The following is a 21,078-nucleotide window of genomic DNA, read 5'->3' as shown; positions in this document are numbered from 1 at the left end:
AGAATGGAAGAAGGATACACAGTTAAGTATATACAACAAAGGGCTTGAGTGTCAAAAATATAAGAATTCATACAAATCAACAAGAAAAGAACCCAATAATACAATAGAAAATGGGTAAAGAACTGAACCATTTCTACAAACAGCCAATAAACATACGAAACAGTGCTCCATTCATCAGTCCTGAAGGAAATGTGAAGTAAAACTGCTTCACACCACTGACTAGGTACTAGGACTGCTGTAATTAAAACGACATTAAATACCAATTGTTGGGAGGATGTGGAGCAAATGAAATTCTCATACCCTGCTGTTGGTGTGAGTATAAATTGGTACAACCATTTGAAAAGTTGTTTGGCTTTCTTAAGGTCTAGCAATTCCACTCCTGAATATATACTCAATATACATATGAATAGAATGCTTGGGGCCTTGGTGGCTCAGTCATTTAAGCGGCTAGCTCTTGATTTAGCCTCAGGTCATGATCTCTGGGTCCTGGAATCAAGCCTTACATTGGGCTCCATGCTCAGCAAGGAGTCTGCTTGAAATTCTCTCTCCCTCCCCCTTCCCTTTCACTGCTCCTGCTCTATAAATAAATAAATGAATGAATAAATGAATAAATAAAATCTTTTACAAAAAAATGCTTGTATTTGTTCAACAAATTACATGTGTAAGAATGTTAACAGAAATACTTTTTGTAACAGCCTAAAATGTATGCCATCAATTATAGAATAGATGAAAAATTATCACAAATTCCAATAAAAGAATACTATGAACCAGTGAGAATGAGCGAATGATTGCTATACACAACAGCATCTATGATTCTTAGAAATAATGTTTGACAGAAGAAACAATAAAAATACATAGTGTATAGCTCTATTTGCTAGAAGTTTAAAAGCAGGCAAATGATATTGTTAGAAGTCAGTAGTGATGGGGGCGCCTGGGTGTCTCAGTCAGTTAAGTGTCTACCTTTGGCTCAGGTCAGGATCCCAGGGTCCCAGGATCAAGCCCTGCATCCGCTCCCTTCTCGGTGGGGAGCCTGCTTCTCCTCCTCCCTCTGCCCCTCCCCCAGCTCATGTACTCTTGCATGCTCTCTCTCAAGGAAATAAATACAATCTAAAAAAAGAAAGTCAATAGCAATTAACCTGAAAGGCAGGGGGCAAGGGATGAGCAAGAGGCCAAGAGTGGGCCTTCCAGAGTTCTGGTAATGTTTCTTCACCTGGTTCCATGCATGTGTTTGTTTTGCAAAAATCCGCTAAATCGTACTATAATTTGTGCACTTTGGCATTTTATATGCCAATTTAAACGTTTACCAAAAAAAGTCATAAAAGTCAAATTGAAGGTGCCATTACTGACCTAAGATGGGTGAGTATGAACATCAGAGAGAATAATGTCAGCAATGTATGAAATACATAAAATATACGAAATTCCAAGAATTTATAATCACATTAAAAAATTATAATTTTTTATAATTATACCCTTAGGAGAGATTAAATGCATCAACTTGTTATTCTAAAAACTGTTAAAATAGAATGAATCGAGCATTATCCTGCCTCCCCCCCTCTATGAACTGTATTTCAGGATAATCAAATAGTTGATGAGAGAACATTCTTAGTTGAAGAATTCCAGATAATAAATGCAAAAGGAATAACAGAATTCAAATTTCACCACATTGTACCCCGTAATGGAATAATGGCTTGTGTCTGGCGATACAGTAAGGAACACACAGCACCACCTAAATGAACCCAAAACTAATCTGGTTTCTGGCTCAGAACATCAGTTCATAGGAAATATGATAAAAGAGGACATTAAATGAATCCCAAGGATGTAATCAGCCACATTCAAAAGGTGGAACATTTACAGGGCAAAAAATTTTATTTCTTCCAAAACCAAATACCGTCAGAGAAAAGGTAAGGCATGGTAGGGGTGGGGGGTAAGTGGGGAGATGACTGTTATGGCCCAAAACTAAAGGGATATTGCTATAAAATCAATTTTGAACTCATTTGGATCTTAATTCAATTAAGTCACCTTTCAAAAGACATTTTTAAGTGATGAAGAGAAGTAGTGAGTTGGGGGAAATCAGAGGGGGAGACAAATCATGAAATACTGTGGACTCTGAGAAACAAACTAAGGGTTTTGGAGGGGCAGGGACGGGGGGCTGGGGGAGCCTTGTGGTGGGTATTAAGGAGGACACGTATTACACGGAACACTGGGTGTGGTCCATAAACAATGAATCTTGGAACACTGAAAAAAATAAAATCAAATTAAAAAATTTTTTAAAAAGACATTTTTAGAAAATCCAGGAAATTTTAAATGGACTCGATATTAGATTTTATTAAAGAATTATCATTGATTTATTATAGTCATGTTTTTAAAAAGTAATTATCTGTTATAGATATTATAACTATTTATGGATGAAATGATCTGTAATAATGTCTGGCATTTGCAAAGGAAAGAGGTAGTGATTTATGAGCCAGGATTGGTTAATTGATAATCAGTGGTACTCTCTGATATGTACACAGTGGTTCACTGTTGAGTATGTTTGAGATTTCATGCATGAACACTTACCCCATCCGTAGCTTTCACCAAGAGGTCATAGGTTGCTGGATCCCTTTCCCTATCAATATCTTGAGAAACGCAGATTCGCCCATCATGTGGGTCGATTCGGAATGCAGGAGATGCATCATAGCTTTGGAATCCATCATAAAGAGAATACTCCACAAAGCCATAGAGTCCGGCATCTGCATCAGAAGCTTTAACCTACGAGACAAGAGGTTGGTCGGCAAGGGAATGGAAATGTTAACATTACTTTTCCGTTGGTCATGAATTATGATCATGATTTGTACAACCGGGTTACCCTACAGCCATTGATTCACAAAATACAGGCTTTGGTTTTAACTCTCTCCTTTTACCATCTGTGACAGCTCACCCTCACTTTCCTCCTCCTTGTCTGAGTTCTGCTCAGTCTCCTTTGCCAATTCCTATATTTTCATGTGATCTTGAAAGTCTGAGTTGCCTGAGATTCAGGTCTCTCCTTTGTCTTCTTATTCCTCTCACATGCCTAAGTGATCCCATCCAAATTCAAGGCTTCAAAAACATCCCCGTGCTAACAGTTTGACCACATATCTTTGGATTCCCTCTCATACTCAGACTTTTCAAGTGATGGGCTCAACACCCCACCTCCACCCTTCAGAACAGTAAGTGAAGGCAGAGAAATCGAGGCAATAAGTGGCGTGATTACTAGTAACCCGATCCAGCTGAAAGAATTCACCCTGGAGAAGGAGACTTGAGTTTCTAAGCCAGGTTTCCTTGCAGGAATAATGCCTCCATCAGGACCCCGCAAGGCCATGCTCACTGACCAGGGCACAGAAGCACCTTGCCCAGTGGGTCCATGGGAATGAAATCCAACCCACGCTCTGCTTTGCCCAACACTGACATGGAGCTCTAAGTGCCCAGAGGTAAGGACGTCTTTCTCTTTGACCATAAACACTACTTACGTTAGTTGTGGTCCTGTGCCTGGTAGAAAAGATGAAGTACTGGAATATGAAGGCACTTTATTTATACTAACTGTAGGAATACACAGTGAGAAAAACAACAGTCTATATTGAACTCAAAACATTTTGAGTTCATAAGCATGGTTGGTAAAGCCCTCTTGATTTTTTAACTGAATTAATAGTAACAGCAAACATACATATAACGCTTAAAATAAAAGAAACATTGTAAGGGAAGATTAATTCAAAAAAGGTAGAAAGAAAAATGAAAAGAAGTGTAAGTATATGTAAAAATTTATACTATAACCTATAATGAACTCCATTTTACAGACCAGAAAAGTCAGGCTCAGAGAGCTTAAGTAACGCGCCAAAGATCACATAGCCATATCAAAACCGGGACTCAAATCAGGGCATTTGGACAACATTTAGCTCCAGGTTGGAAAAAAAGTGATCTCTTATTATCAGTACAGTGTACAGGAAGGAATTACACCTTCATTATTTGCTTCCCAAATAAAACCTCATACCAATAACATATTCAACAACCAATGTTCTCAATAAGCCTTCCTACTCGTTCTGTTCTATCTTGAGCATATAACTGGAATGTGGCGTTGGGGGTTCTTCATGCAGTCTGACACAGTGGTTCTCAATCAGGGTCAAGTCTGCCCCCACCAGGACATTTGGCAATGTCACATGTGGGGAGAGGTTACTGCGGCATCCGGGGGTGGAAACCAGAGTTGCTGCTCATCGTCCTACAATACACAGGACAAACCCTACAACACATAATGATCTGGCCCAAAATGCCAACTGTGCCTAGGCTGAGAACCACTGCATCTGATGGAACACAACAATGGGCACTATTATTTTCCTCCTTAATTGCCTTTGTCTTCAACCAATGACACAGTCTTATAAATTTCTCTTCACTCCCATCTATCTCATATTCTCTGGCAATATTATTTATTCTGTGCAACCAGCTAACATGTTTGCAAGTTATTCTTCTCATTAGATGGGCTGAACCAGGAAATCCACAAACTTCCCAACTACAAAAGAACTAAATTCCAAGTGCATTTGGTCTGTTCCATTTTGGCAGCTGTTAATGATTTAGTAGCCTCCAGTTCCCAAAGACACCAAATATATTTTCTAAAAACATCTGGTATTCTCAGTAATTTTGGCTTGATTGGAAGATAAATACAATGAACTTTAATTTCTAAGACTCATTCTCAGCCTTTAATGGCATATATTAACGAGTAATCTGGCTTATATAAAATGAGCCTCCTTATTTCCACTTTTGAGACCTTTTTCTCATCTGGACTTTTGGCAGGCAAAACAGAAAAAGTCAAAAGTGGGATAAGAGTACTGATCTCAATTTATGTCAGCAGCTCAGATTCTAGGATTCAGAATCATAAAACAAGAATGTATTCCTCCCTGTTTTTTACTCAAGTCCCTAAAAATACTGACCTCGTATTCTAGAACAATATATTCCCCCTACTAGTATTTGGTCTTGAACACCAGTAATTAATTTGGCATCTTTATGAGGCCTATATTTTCCAATATTCATTAATTTATACGTAATAGGCAATTTAAATAAGAGAAAATGGGGAAATTTTCACCAGATCTTCAAGAGGAAATCTGATTAGTAAGTAAGCTCACTGGGCCTTTTCTTCAGAGATAGCTGCTTAAATCAAAGAAACATCTGGTCAGAGTCTATTATCGCCATCTTTTGGTGCTAATTTTGGGATCCAGAGGAGATCTCAGGAAGATTATTCCTGAATCTACTGAAAAAGCCACATTCTACACTCGGTGATGTCCCTGTGTTCTTCATCTTACCCTCAATCTACCTGTTTTAGACTGAGATGAATCTGGTGATTTTTCCTCTAAACTTACTTCAAGTCAGAGTTGCTCTCCTTCATTCTGATCTCTCACAATTTTTTTTTAAGATTTCTTTATTATTTATTTATTTGACAGAGAGAAAGTCAGCGAGAGCAGAAACACAAACAGGAGGAGTGGCTCCCCACTGAGCAGGGAGCCCCATGCCAGGCTCGATCCCAGGACCCCGGGATCATGACCTGAGCTGAAGGCAGCCGCTTAATGACTGAGCCATCCAGGTGCCCTGATCTCTCACAAATTTAATGCAGACATTATAAAAATGAAAATATTAACGTGATATTAAAATTCACCTGATTCCCTTATTAGCTCTGAAACTAAAAAAAGAAAAAAAAAAAAATCCCCGCCTCCCTATCTGGGAGACAAATTGAGAACACTGGCTCTTGAATACATGTTGTTTGGATGTTCTATAAATGGGATGGACCTATCTGCACTTCATTCACCAGCACAGACACCTCTATTTGGGAGGCTGTCCTTTCATTCATTTATTTATTTTTTATTTCTTTATATTATGTTCAGTTAGCTAGCATATAGTACATCATTAGTTTTTGATGCAGTGTTCAGCAATTCATTAATTATGTGTAACACCCGGTGCTCATCACAACACATACTCTCCTTAATGCCCATCACCCAGTTACCCATCCCCCCACCTCCCTCCCTTCTGTAGCCCTCAGTTTGTTTCCTAGGGTCCAGAGTCTCTCATAGCTTGTCTTCCTCTCTCTGATTTCCTCCCATTCAGTTTTCCGGGGAAGGTCTCCGTTTCAACTACTTGACAGCTTTGCTGGAGTTAATACCCAGCCATTCGCCTTGGTACTCCAAAACCCAATAGTCAACCCCAAGTCATAGGGCAACACACTGTGAACAATCTTATCCTTTACCTGCTCCCAGGAAATCATATCCCTGAATTCAATGACACTTCTAGAAAAACCTCAAAGCCCAGTCAAAAAAATAAGCAAACAAGAAAATCCTACAAAAAAAAATGGTTGCCAAAAAAATGCCTTATTTACATGAAATTTAAAATGAAATAACCCATCTTAATTTTTTTTTCTTTTTGTGATTTCCAAAATTTCTACCATGAGCATATAAGTTTGTTTGAAGAAACCAAACCGTTGACACAACACAATCACAAACATAACTTCAAATAGAAGAAAGAAAAAGAAAGTACAAAATAACTTTAAATTCTATGTGCTTGGCCATCCACTGATCACACAGTGAAAACAAGATTAGAATATTCCAGTGGAAGCCGGTTTCAGCACTGAGGACCACAACAGATGTAAGTATGCCACTCTCTGAATACAATTCTGGAAGTTAACCAATGACTTGGGTCTTAACCAAGTCTCACCATCAAGGCTCCATCTTTATTTTCTACACAACCCAACAGCCTTCCATATGCAAATTGTCTCCTTATTGAAACACTTCCTCCCCAGACACCAGGCTCTGACTCTCCTGCTCTTCCTACACCCCACTGACCTCCTTTTAGTTTCCTTCACTTGCTCTGAGTTCTCTTCCCAGCCTCTGAATGCTCTCATGCCCACAGCTTAGTCTTCAGACAACTTCTCTTTTCAGTCCACACACCATTGCTTGTGACGAGTGAATGGTGCTCCCTAAAAGACAGCTCCAAATCCTAATCCCTGGAACTTGTGGATATTGCCTTATATGATAAAAGAGTGCATCTTGCCTTATATTGTAAAACGTCATTAGGTCAAGGATTTTGAGAGCAGTTTGTCATGGATTATCCAGATGAGACTTCAATCCAAAAACAAGTGCCTTAGAAGAGAGAGTCAGAGAGTAGAGTGAGGGGTCACAAACCAGGGAACACCAACAAGACTTAGAGGCTAGCAGAGACAAAGGGAAGGAGAAAGGCCCTGTAGGACTTTGGACTTCTAGCTCCCAGTATTATGAGTAATAACAATTTCTGTTATTTTAAGCCAGGGAATTGACGGTTATTAGTTATGGAAGCCCTAGGGAATTAATATACTCCTGAGTGATCTCACCCAGGCCCACAGTACTAAATCAACATATGTTCTCCCAGTATTGCTATCTTTGTCTGGTGTTCCAGACTCATGCATCGTCCTACTACTAATTAGACATCACCTCTCATGTGGCTAACAGGCACTTCCAATGTGGCCTGTCCAAACAGAACTCTTGCTACCTACCCAAATCTGCTATTCTCCCAGTGTCCTTAGTGATGGCATCACCATCCATTTTTTGTAAAGGCAGCCATAGAGATACAACTCAGAGGACCTCAAATCATGTCATTCTGCTGCTCAGGATCTTCCAACACCTTCTAATCATCACCTCAGTAAAATCAGACCCTTTAATTTGATCCTGGCTACTTCTGTGAACTTATCTCCCACCACTTTCTAACTCATTCACTCCTTTCTGCATATACTGGGCTCCTTGATAGTCCTAGAACCTATCAGCTTACATGACTTGCCTCTTCATTTCTTTCAAGTCTCTGCAAAGACCACCTAATTACAGAGACCTTTCCTAATCATGCTACCCAAGAGTGTCATCCTCATTTCTTCCATACTCTTTTCTTTTACCTGTGTATCTTCAGAGTATTTACCTCTATTTTACAATGCATTATATATTTTTATTTGTTTGTTTATATCTCCTACTGGGATTTATCTCCAGAGCTCCTTGGCATATGTCCAGCACCCATAATGCTAGTGCTTGGCTCATAGTGAGGATGCTGTAAATATCTGTTGCATGAATTAATCAATCTATTATTGTCCATAAAATGCAAGCATGTTTCAGAAATAGTTTTCATGATAATTCTCCCTATTTTGACCTTGGGAAAACTAGTCATAAGAACAAGAATGAAAAGATTCTCAACATCACTCATCATTACAGATATACAAAACAAAACAACTATGAGATATCACCTCCCACCTGTCAGAATGACTAAAATCAAACAAACAACAACAACAAAAAACAGTGTTGGTGAGGATGTGAAGAAAAGGAATCCTTGTGCACTGTTGATGAGAAGGTAAACTGGTGCAGCCACTGTGGAAAACAGTATGGAGGTTGGTTATTCTATTAAAAATAGAATTACCATATGATCCAGTAATTCCAGTACTAGTATTTACCCAAAGAATATAAAAACACTAATGCAAAAAGATATATGCATCTCCATGTTTATTGCAGCATTACTTACAATAGCCAAATTATGGAAGCAGCCCAAGTATCCATCAACGGATATATTGATTAAAAAAAATGTGGTGAATGAAACACAATAAAATATTACTCTGCCACAAAAAAGAATGAAATCTTGTCATTTACAACAACATGGCTGGATCTAGAGAATATAATGCTACGTGAAATAAGTCAGTCAGAGAAAGACAAATAACATGAATTCACTCATATGTAGATTTAAAAACCAAAACAAACAAAGGGGAAAAAAAAAAGACTCAGGCCATAAAAGAGACTCTTAACTATAGAGGACAAAGTAGTGGTTACCAGATGGGATGTGAGTGGGGAAATGGATGAACTAGGTGAAGAGGATGAAGAATACACGTATCATGGATGAGCACTGATAATGTATACAATTGTTGAATCACTATATTGTACACCTGAAACTAACATAACACTGTTTATTAACTATACTGGAATTATAACTAAAAAGAAAGAAAGAACAAGGATAAGATAGCTTTGCAGATACCATCACTACCTCCTGGGGCTACACTACACTGGGCAACCATGCTCAAATCCACCACATTCTTTGACATCACCATCACCAGTGAGCTCTTCCGCCCCATCTCCTGAGAGCTGTTTCCAGACAGACTCTCAAAGACAGCAGATAGCTTTCATGTTCTGAGCACTAGGAAGAAGGGATTTGGTTATAAAGGTTCCTGTTTTATAAAAAGTTATTGTGGAGTTTATGTGGCAGGATGGAGACTCCAAATGCCATAATGGCGCTGGCAACAAGTCCACTGGAGGGAGAAATTTGATGATGACAATTTCATCCTCAGTTATACAGGTCCCAGCACCTTGTCCATGGCAAATGCTAGGCCCAGTACAAATGGTTCCCAAGAATGCTGATACTATAAGGTTAGATGGCAAAGTGAAAAAGAGTGCATGAATACTATGGAAACTGTGGAATGCTCTGGGTCTAGGAATGGCAAGACTAGAAAGGAGATCACCATTGCCCAGCATGGACAACCAGTAAATCTGACTTGCATTTTATTTTAACCATCAGGCCATTCCTACTGTTGCTCAGGAAAACATCCCTCAACCCTGTCTGCTTATAACTTCCTATGATCTTCGCATTCACAATGCAGTTCTTAGGGTTCCCTGTTTTCCTCATCCCATTCCAAGTCTTGCTGGATTGCAGAGTTAAGTTTATGATTATGGAATAAAAACTCAACAACAGCAACAGCAAAAGAACAAGATATTTTATAACTCCATCAAGCTCTTACTGAGGAATGATTTTTCAAGGAGTAAAACACAGTCTATTAACAAAGCTATATCGTCATAGAATAAAATCCAAAATGCTAAAACTGGCAAAGGAAAAAAAAATATTTTAAGACATGTGGAACTATTCAGAGGTTGGAAACAGAACTGTACTTTTTATTCACCTTTTAAAATGTGTTTTCAGAGAAGCTGATAGAACTGTTGGATGAATAAACTAGGTATCTATTTTCAAGTTTCAGGAAAAAGGAAAAAAAAAAACCCTTACTGTTCTAAAACATGTTTTTATTGCCTTGATTGAAGAATGGGATTAAGAAACCACTAATCCTACTACTCGTTGCCCCACCCTCCCCTGAAAAAGCAACCAAAGGAAATTTTGTAAAAGGAGATGTGTGGGTGGAGTGAGGGGTAACTTGTCCTATGAAGTATTACAAATAAACAACTAAAACAGTGTGACCTAAAAAAAGAATTGGCAAGCAGATCAGTAGAACACAAAAGTAAGACCTGAAAGAGAATCTGGTAAACCTAAATTATTTTTATATTACAAAGGAAACATCACAAACCACTGAGGAACATAGGTTTATCCACATAAATTGCCAGAAAAATTGGCAAAGAAAGGGGGTAGGAGATCAAGTTTGTTAATAACCTCACGTGAAAGTAAATTCTAGATAAAGATGTGAAATGTAAATAATTAAATTATTTAAAGCACACAAAAAATATATGGGAATATTTGACTGATGCTTATACTGGAAAGAAATTTCAAAGCAAAAAAAAATTACAAAACTAAAACAGATGAACAAAAATCACAAAGGAGAAAATCAATACAATGACTACATAACCATTTCAAATTCCATTATGTTGGGGTGCCTGGGTGGCTCAGTGGGTTAAGCCTCTGCCTTCAGCTCAGGTCATGATCCCAGCGTACTTGGATGGAGCCCACATCAGGCTCTCTGCTCAGCAGGCAGCCTGCTTCTTCCTCTCTCTGTCTCTGCCTACTTGTGATCTCTATCTGTCAAATAAATAAATAAAATCTTAAAAATAAATAAAATTCCATTATGTCAAAAATACCACACACAAAAAAATTTTAGGGTGAATTAGGTATGATACCTGTGTTATAAATATATACACATATATATTCATAGTATATACCCAAAAGCTAATGTCCTTAATTTGGAAATAGGCCTTTAAAAATAATACTGACTTCCCAATATAAAAGAAAAATGGGTAAAGGACAAGAACAAACAAGTCACAGAAAAATAACATATATTTAAGAGATAAAACTCTACTGGTCATTAAATAAATGAAAATTAAAATAATATTTTTAAAGTATTGGCAACCATTAAAATAATGCATTAAGTGGGACAAGGATGAAATAAATGTGTAGACATTTTTAAGCCTATCTGGGAAGTAATTTTGTTCCTACCATATTCATATGGTAAACATTCTCCCAAACCTAAAAATATTCATTTCTTTTGACCCAGTTAGTATATTTCTAAAAATACATGTAGACAGCTATTTGTATGAAAGACATATAATGTAGTATTATTTATTCTAGAACCCAAATGTCCAACAATAAGAGTAGTTAAATAAGTTATAATTCTTCCAAAGGGAGAATACAATGTACCCATGAAAATTGTGTATTTAAAGACACATGTTTGGGGTGTCTGTGTGGCTCAGATAGTTGGGCATCTGCCTTCGGCTTAGGTCATGATCTCATGGTCCTGAGATCAAGCCCTGCATTGGTTCCCTGCTGGGTGGGGAGCCTGCTTCCCCTTCTCTCTCTGCCTGCCTCTCTGCCTACTAGTGATCTTTCTGTCAAATAGATAAATAAAATCTTAAAAAAAAAAAGACACATGTTTAGTAAAAAAGGAAAAATGTCAACTTAAAAGTTAGGTATGATATCCTATTTCTGAGGAAAGTGTCCAACATACGGAATTAAAAACTAAAAGGAAATAAATAAGCCAGAGCTAGGAACCCTTGCCCAAACTCCATTTTAGGAGGCTAGCATTACCTTGATACCAAAATCAGCCAAGAACACTACAAGGAAAGGAAATTATAGGCCAATATCTTCAACAAACATAGATACAAAAATCCTCAACAAAATATTAGCAAACCAAATTCAACAGTACATTAAAAAGACCATACACCCTAATTAAGTGGGATTTATTCTAGGGATAGAAGAATGGTTAAACATCTGAAAATCAATGTGATATACTCCACTAACAAAATGAAGCATGAAAATCATATGATCTCCTCAATAGATGCAGAAAAAGCATTTGACACAATTCAACATCCATTCATTATAAAAACTCTCAACAAAGTGGGTGTAGAGGGAATATACCCCAACATAATAAAGACCATATAGGACAAGCCCACAGCTAACATAATACCCAGTGACGAAAAGCTGAGAGCTTTTTTTGGTTTCTGAACAAAAAAAGCTCTCTGCCACTTTTATTCAACATAGTACCGGAAGTCTTAGCCAGAGAAATTAGGCAAGTAAAAGAAATAAAAGGCACCTAACCAAAAAGGAAGAAGTAAAACTGTCTCTATTTGCAGATGACATGACATTATATAGAAAAAAATCCAAAGAGTCTACCAAAAAATTTGTTAGAACTAATAAATGATTCAGTAAACCTGCAGGATGCAAAATCCATATACAAAAATCTGTTGGGCTTCTATACAGTAATAACGAATTATGAGAAATAGAAATTAAGAAAACAATTCCATTTGTAAGGGCATCAAAAAGAATAAAAATACCTAGGAATGTATTTACCCAAGGAGGTAAAATATCTGTATACTGTAAACTATAAAACGTTAATGAAAGAAATTGAAGAAAATATAAACAAATGGAAAGATACTCCATGCTCATGGGTTGGAAGAATTAATATTGTTAAATGTCCATACTACCTAAAGCAAGCTAAATGGACAATGTAATCCCAATGGCATTTGTCATAGAAATAGAACAAACAATCCTAAAATTTGTATGTGCCCACAAAAGACTCTGAATAGCCAAAGCCATCTTAAGAAAGAAAAACAAAGCTAAAGGCATCACACTTCCTGATATCAAACTATATTACAAAGCTGTAGTAATCAAAACAATATGATACTGCCATTAAAAACACAGAGAAAGATAAATGAAAAAGGACAGAGAGCCCAGAAATAAACCCACACATATATGGTCAAATAATTTGTGACAAAGGAACCAAGAATACACAATGGGAAAAGTGTCTTCAATAAACAATGCCGGAAGAACTGGACAGCCATATATGAAAAGAGTGAGACTGGACCACTCTGTTATATCACAAACAAAAATTAAATCAAAATGAATTAAAGACTTGAACATAAGACCCGAAACCATAAAACTCCTAGAAAAAAACATAGTGGGTAAGCTCCTTTGCATTGGTCTTGCTTGCAAAGATTTTTTGGATGACTCCAAAAGCAAAGGCAACAAAAGCAAAAATAAACAAGTGAGACTAGATCAAACTAATAAGCTCCTGCCCAGGAAAGGAAACCATCAACAAAATGAAAAGGCAGCCTAGGGAATGGGAGAAACTATTTGCAAATCATTTATCTGATAAGAGGTCAATAACTAAAATATATTTTAAACAATTCATACAACTCAACAACAACAACAACAACAAAGAGAAGGATCTAAGTAAACATTTTTCCAGAAATAATGGCCAATAGCCACTTTTTGAAGGTGCTCAACATCACTAATCATCAGGAAACTGCATATCAAATCACCTTTAGGTAATACCTCTTAGAATTGCTATCAAAAGACAAGAAATGAGAAGTGGTGGCAAGAATGTGGAGAAAAGGGAACCCTCATGCACTGTTGGTGGGAATGCAAAATGGTATAGCCACTATGAAGAACCGTATGGAGATTCTTCAAAAAAAAAAATTAAGAATAGAACTACCATATGATCCAGAAATTCCACTTCCAGAGTGTACATGCAAAGAGAACATAATCAGTATCTTGAAAAGATACCAGAACTCCCATGTCCATTGCAGCATTCTTCACAATAGCCAAAATATAGAAACAATCTAAGTGTCTATCAACAGATGAATGGATAAAAAGGATGTGGTATATATATTCAGTGGAATATTATTCAGTCATGAGAAAGAAGGAAATCCCACCACATTCCACAACATGGATGGACCTTGAAGGCATTATGCTAAGTGAGAGAAGTCAGACAAAAACAAATATTGCATGGTATCACTTACATGTAGAATCTTAAAATGAATCAGACTCAGAAACAGAGGGTAGCAAATTGCTTGTCAGGGAATGGAGCAGGGGTAGAGAAATAAGAAGAGGTTGGTAAAACGTACAAACTTTCAGCTATAAACTGGGTAAGAATTGGGGATCTAATGTCAAACTATATATAACTATACAGTTTATATTATAACTATATATATATATATATAACTATAGTTGATAACAATATATTGTATAACTGAAATTTGCTAAGAGACTAGAACTAGATGTTCTCATCAAAAAAAGGGGAAGGGAATAAATATGGTGGATGTGTTAATGAGCTAGATGGGAGAATCTTCTCACGATGTGCCCAGATACCAAATCAGCATGGTATACACTGTAGACATCTTACAATTTTATACATCAAGTATACCTCAGTAAAGCTTAAGTTAAGTAACACATAAATGAAAACAAGCCAGACATGAAGTAATGTAACACGGGGAATAAGTGATTTTTGTTTCCACTTCTTCAGCTTCTTGTCCACATTTTCATAAAGTTAGTTTTATAGTAACAATAGTATGAAAAACAGTTGACATCAAAATGGTTAAACTAAAAAAAAACCTGCATTTGGTAAGTCTTTGCCATCCCTTTATTCCGTTGTCTGGTACCTCATTCTTGTAAATCCACCAAGGGCAGATACAGAAGAGTCACAAGGCCTAGGGCATCACTAACTTCAGAAGCAGGATTGTACAACTGTTCTGTAAAGGAGTAGATAATAAATAATTTAGGCTTTGCAGGCCATCAGGCCTCTGTTCCAAGTATTCAACTCTGCTATTTTAGCACAAAAGAGCCTTAGACAGTATGTAAATGAATAGCTGTTTTCTAATAAATTTTTATTTATAAACACAAAGATTCGAATTTCATGTAATTCTCACTATTAGGAAATGTCATCTCTCTCTCTCAATCATTTAAAACTCTAAAGATGATTCTCAGCTCATGGGTGCCACCAAAACAGAAAACAGACAACAGTCTGGATCTGGCCCGTGGGCCACCATTTGTCAACCTCTGGTCTAAAGTGTAAGGAGAAATCTTTACTTAGAAAAACAGAGTTAGCACTTTGGGCCCAAGATTGTAACTTTGAAGTAACTTCAGTCCAATGCATATCAGGGGCTCATCTGAGATTCTGTATTTGAGCTGGTTTTAGAGGCATTCATTGCTGCCTCATATTCCGTTCCTACAGTAAAGCTAAATTATCAGAAAAAGAAAAATGTACCTCAACCACTTCAGTTCAGTCCCCAGCCAAAATGCTTTCACTAAGTTAAATTTTTGTGTCATGCCTTTATATTTTACAAAAGTTTACTTTGATTATGTTTGTCACTGAAAAAAATAAAACTAAAAATATTACCTTCTATGTGATCCAGTAACACTTTCATAGAGTCTTTTAACCGTAAATAAAACACACGCATGCGCACACACATTCAAATAACACAAAACTGTAACCCCAAGCCTTCCAAGTGTACCTATGTTAAAAGTAAGCTAAGGAAGTTAAAAGTTGGAGGAACAGAGCCAGCCATCTCCACAGCCCACGGACATGCTCTTTCCAGAGCTGTTCTACACCAATGACACTACCTTAATGAAATCCAATCTTTCTCCACGGGTAAGACACTCATCTTAAAAAAAAAAAAAAAAAATTAGCTAATATGTATAGCATAGAGCTTAGGATGCAACCAACTGATCCCCTGATTGATATTTTAATAATTATCTTTTCTTTTGATTTGTTAACTTAGTTCAGTGATCTGATTTAGGCTGTGGATTCTCTTAATCTTGTGACAACAGAACAGATAGAAATACAGCAGTTCAAAGTAACTGGTAGGCTCAATAACAACATTTATTTATTATTATTATTTTAATAATTTTTAACTTGTGATTTAATATCTTAAGTAATAATTTCACACACACACACAAAGTAACCCAAAATATACCTAATATTTTACTTCCAGATATATGTGAAAAACAGTTATGACTTCCACTTTCACAATTTCTTTATTTAAGATTTATTTATTTGTCAGAGAGAGAGGGAGTACACACAGAGGGAGAAACAGGCTCCCTGTTGAGCAAAGGGCCCGATACAAGACTCGATGCTAGGACCCCGGGATCATAACCTGAGCCAAATGCAGACACTTAACCAAATGAGCCACCCAGGCGTCACCAACTTTCACAATTTCTTGTGAAAGCAGGCAGAGAGGCAGGCAGAGAGAGAGGGGGAAGCGGGCTCCCTGCTGAGGAGAGAGCCCGATGCGGGGCTCAATCCCAGGACTCTGAGATCATGACCTGAGCCGAAGGCAGCGGCTTAACCCACTGAGCCACCCAGGCGCCACCAACTTTCACAATTTCTAACTGTATGAGTTTCAAGGTCTCTTTTTAATTGTTTATTACTAATATCAACAGCCTCAGAAACAATCGTAAAATTATCTTAGTTTCGATTCATCTGGGTATCTATCATTTTCTATTGTCCATTGTATTATTTTTATAGATAATATCTCAGTATAACTTCTTTAATTGTTCAAGACAACCATCATTTGCAAATACTTTACTCTTTATCATGAAGCTTAAAATAAAATGAAAGAAAAGATTTCAAAAACAAATCAATCTTCAATAGAATATTTTCATAGTACCTTCACAGGTATCTTATATAGTCAGAAACATTTTAAGTATTCAAAAAATGAACTTATATTACAAATACTACATGATTTTAGCAGATATTCACAATGTCTAACACCATAAAACCTTAAAGGACAAACAAACTCATAAGAGGATCTTAGCTAAACATTTCCACCAATATGTCCCTGAAGGTCAGACAGATTCTTTGGACAGTATTAAACCTATATGAGATTTGACAAGAGAAACAGGGATTATAAAGGCAAAAACCCTATTTTTATTATTTCTTTCCACTTCTAGGATTTCATAAAGAGATTTTTTTTTTCATATATACCTCATATACACAGACATCAGTACTTTCAAACTATTGAGTAAATGTCTGCTTCTCCCTATATATTCCTTGCTTCAGTGATTTCATCCAGTCTCAAGATTTTAAGTATCTCCTCTCAGAGGACAGTCCCTGCTTAATCTCTCCAGCATGAACCCCTTTTCCTTGTGCTCCAGCCTCATATACGGAAGTACCTCTGTGATCTGCCCACTAGGCCTGTTCACCGGCCTCTCACATTTTAAATGGCCAAAACACAACTTTCAATTTCTTCCCCCTGTCTCAAGTCACTTCTCTCTGCCTTTTCCAGTCAAAGGGCTTTTCCACCCTCCTGTGATTCAAGTCAAAAACCTGGGAGTTAGCCCTTCTAATCTGTCTTCAAAATGTGAAGGAAAAAAAAGTGCCCAGCGAAACAGCTGTAGACTGACTATGTCCCTTAGCTTGGAAGTGGAGGTTATGGAATAATGCCAACATACAAAGTAAGATGAATACAGGTCATGTAACGTGTTATGGAATAGTTCAAAAATTATTAAATAATTAAGTAAACTCTGACCCAACCTTTTACTATTGCCTTTCAGATTGGAAAAAAAGAAAGGTGTTGATTATGTCCAGTGAAGGTCGACGATACTCTCATTTTTCAGTAAAAAAAATGAGAACAATACCAAGGGTGCATTAAAATGGAGTTGGCTAATTTTGGAGCTATACAGCAGATTAGTATGAATTTGTTAAAAAAGAATAAAGCAGATAGATCCATGTGTGCACACATAGAAAAATAACCAAACTATATTTTTAAGAATTAAAGTTGTAAAAATTTGCAGTAAGTTCCCACTTTTGAATTTTAAAAAATGACATACGTATGTGGTACAATCGTCCGATTGCTTCTGGCTGTAGAGTCTCACAGGCTAAGGGAAGACAAGGCTTTTATATTGACCCTAGGGAGACAGGGCTCCTTTAGCATACTGTGGTAGGTGGGCCAGGGGGTATTACCCCTCCCACCTCATCATGAGAGATGTCTGAACATTCCTTGGATATTTCACAGCTTCCCAAGGAGGATGAAGGCTTTCTTTCTCCCCTCCACCTCAAAACTAAAACAATCTGAGGGTTTTGAAGGGACGGGGGGTGGGAGTTTGGGGTACCAGGTGGTGGGTATTATAGAGGGCACGGATTGCATGGAGCACGGGGTGTGGTGCAAAAATAATGAATACTGTTATGCTGGAAAAAAAAAAAAAAAAAAAAAACTAGAATTATCTCTCCTCCACAGCAAAAAGTGTTGGATCAGAGAATGATGAGAGCCAGGTTTGGGGGAAGAGAGTAGATGCTGAGGAGAAGATTAAAAATTAGAAAGACTGACAGACTGAGACAAAGTAATGCTTCCCCAGGAGCAGGAGAGTGGCCGCATGCACGTGGGAACAAAGGCTGGGCCAGAGGACAGGGCAAATGGGCACCATGCCTGCCTTCTCCACACCCCCTTTATATGGTGAGGTTTGCACTGCATGGGAGAATTTAAAATACAAAGGGGACTGTACATGCTTTGGAGTTCCATGTGTGTGTTCAGCAGCAGAGAAAGAAAAGCAGATATGATTTCCCCGCCATCACCTGTATTCCTTCAATGTGAACAGGTGAAAGTGATGGGCCACATGGGACCACCTGACCCGCTGAAAGGTAAGGCTCACTTCCTTTTGACCAGTTTCCTAACTCAAGATAGAACACCATTGTGCAGAGTTGCATGAATGTTACTATTCCAGAGAGAATAAAAATCTAAGGATCGTGCCCCAAAGTACTAACAGGTGTTCTCTTTTGGGATGCAATCCATGGCAAACGTTCACTTTTTAAATGATGTGGTTTTGTAAGCAATATTTTCTTCTGAGCATGCTTTGGTTTATATACAAAGCTTCTATGTTGTATGATTTTTAAAGGCCACCCTCTCCCCACTCCATCCACAAAGGACACCCCGCAAGGCCTGCAAAGTCTAGAAAGGGGAACTGGTTGTTAGATTTTTTTTTTAAGGATTCCTATTAAACATTAAATGTTTTTTCAGCCAGTCGCTGCTTTGTTAAACGAGGGCATGGAAGGACAGAGTGCACATGTAGCAAAGAGAAAGGCCTCTGTATCTATTTCAGAATGTATTCTGAGCATACGCCTACGTCTTAATTTTTTGCAGCCATCCTTTTTTTGTTTACTTTTTTTTCTGCACTTTATTTTTATTTACATTCAAGAATCAATATTCTCAAGACTCTTCATTTAAAAAAAATTATTGAACTTTTTTCATGATGATCGGACCCTGGAAGTGGTTATAGACAAGTACGTGCAATATATACGTGCTTCTAAGAAATAGTATTCCCCAAATTCTTAGCTTCTTAAAAGAAAAGGAATATTCATTTTCTTTTGGGATATGAATATCATAAATTAATCATGTGACTTTTACCTTTTAATGGTAACTCTCTTGCACATATTTTGCAGAACAAAGAGATCCACTAAATTTCTGCACTGAGAGGGTCTTCCCAGTAGAAGGGAGCATTTTCAGCTACAAACACAAACAGGTGCACTCTAAACTCCAGGGGCACCCACAGCTTTGAAACTCCTAATGAAAAGACCAATGGCGCAAAGGCCAAGTGAGGAAGTCCACACTCTAAACGTAAGGCTGTGAGTTCCAGAATGACCCCTGAGTTACTCAAACCCAGTTAACAGCTGTTTTAACACTTGCAAAAGTATCATCATCATAGTTGGCAAATATGAAGGTTTAGAAACATACTCCATTTAGCAGCTTTGCTTTCCTGGAGGAAAAGAGAAGGCAGTGCCTGTAGATGGAACAGAAGCCTGGGCTGCAGGGCTGCAGGGCTCCGGCCCCCTGCCCTGATGCAATCACTGTACAGAGCTGCTTCTTTTTTTCTTTTTATCTTATTTATTTATTTGACAGAGATCACAAGTAGGCAGAGAGGCAGGCAGAGAGAGAAGGGGGAAGCAGGCTCCCCGCCGAGCATAGAGCCCGATGCGGGCTCGGTTCCACGACCTGAGATCATGACCTGAGCTGAAGGCAGAGGCTTAATGCACTGAGTCACCCAGGCGCCCCTACAGAGCAGAGGAAAGAAAACAAGGAAAACAAGGACGGTGTAACAAGGGTGAAGGTACTAGTAAGACTGTTGGATACCCAACAGCTGGACTCTGCCATGCTAGTTCATGGGACTACTATGAGTTTTAAATGAGAAAATGTGTGAAAAGCTCCTAGCACAATGCTTAGCAACTACAAGGGTAAGCAGTTAAAAAAAAAAAAAAGTTAGCTGTTTGTATTATTAAGAATATTTTTAATGACATCAGTAAGCACCCTGAGTACCACATATTCTTTCCACATTGTGTTCATAATCCATTTATTTAAATGCAAAGATATTTTTTAAAGATTATTTATTTGAGAGAAAGAGAGAGAGCGCTCAAGGTGGGGGGTGAGGACAGAGGGAGAGAGAGAATCCTCAGCAGACTCCCCACTAAGCACGGAGCCTGATGTGAGGCTCGATCTCAGGACCCTGAGGATCATGACCTGAGCCGAAACCAAGAGTTAGATGTTTAACTGACAGAGCCACCCAGGCGGCCCTAAATATAAGTACAGTCCACTTTAAAATCTGATGAACATTTTCGCTAACATGACATGCACCTGTTGATGCTTTCCATCTATCCTCACAGCTCTCTGGATTATTCCATCGAGGTTGTGGTCTGCCTCTCCTCACACACCAAACACTCTGCAAGGAGAGGAGCCATTTCTACATTGTTCGCTGTCATTCCCCATAGCCCAGCATGGTGTTTACTCCAGCACGGGAACTTAGTGAAGCCCCTGTTTTTCTTCTCATTGATCGAGTGTCACCGGTACATTCAGAAGTTTGTCAAATTTAAATAATGAGTTAAAGAATTCCCAAAGCACAAGCAAACTTTCTTGCTTAGGCTGAGTAGTTACAGGACTATCACAGAAGGCAATTCTGGGGTGGTTTGTCATGGGAAGTACTCAAATATCCTTAGTGGAGAAGAGCAGGCAAGGTAAGAAGGAAAGTTAAGGAATGACTCAGAGGACAAAGAGGAATTATAGTAATAAGAGTTGGTAAGAAAGAAAGAAGAAAGAGCACATAAGCTGAAGACAC

At 37.9% G+C, this 21,078-nt stretch overlaps 1 protein-coding gene across 1 annotated transcript in view; it reads right to left on the bottom strand.

Moving 5' to 3' along the window:
- The window catches only part of DCHS2 (dachsous cadherin-related 2), a 255,941-nt gene that overhangs the window by 128,457 nt on the left and 106,406 nt on the right, over positions 1-21,078 (bottom strand). The window contains exon 2 of the mRNA XM_032332739.1: positions 2,560-2,751. Within this exon, the coding sequence (XP_032188630.1) occupies positions 2,560-2,751 (192 nt within the window). The remainder of the gene's footprint in view (positions 1-2,559; positions 2,752-21,078) is intronic.

Source organism: Mustela erminea, chromosome 2 (assembly GCF_009829155.1).
Source record: "Mustela erminea isolate mMusErm1 chromosome 2, mMusErm1.Pri, whole genome shotgun sequence".
NCBI lineage: Eukaryota > Metazoa > Chordata > Mammalia > Carnivora > Mustelidae > Mustela > Mustela erminea.
This window is presented reverse-complemented; position numbering and strand designations above follow the sequence as displayed.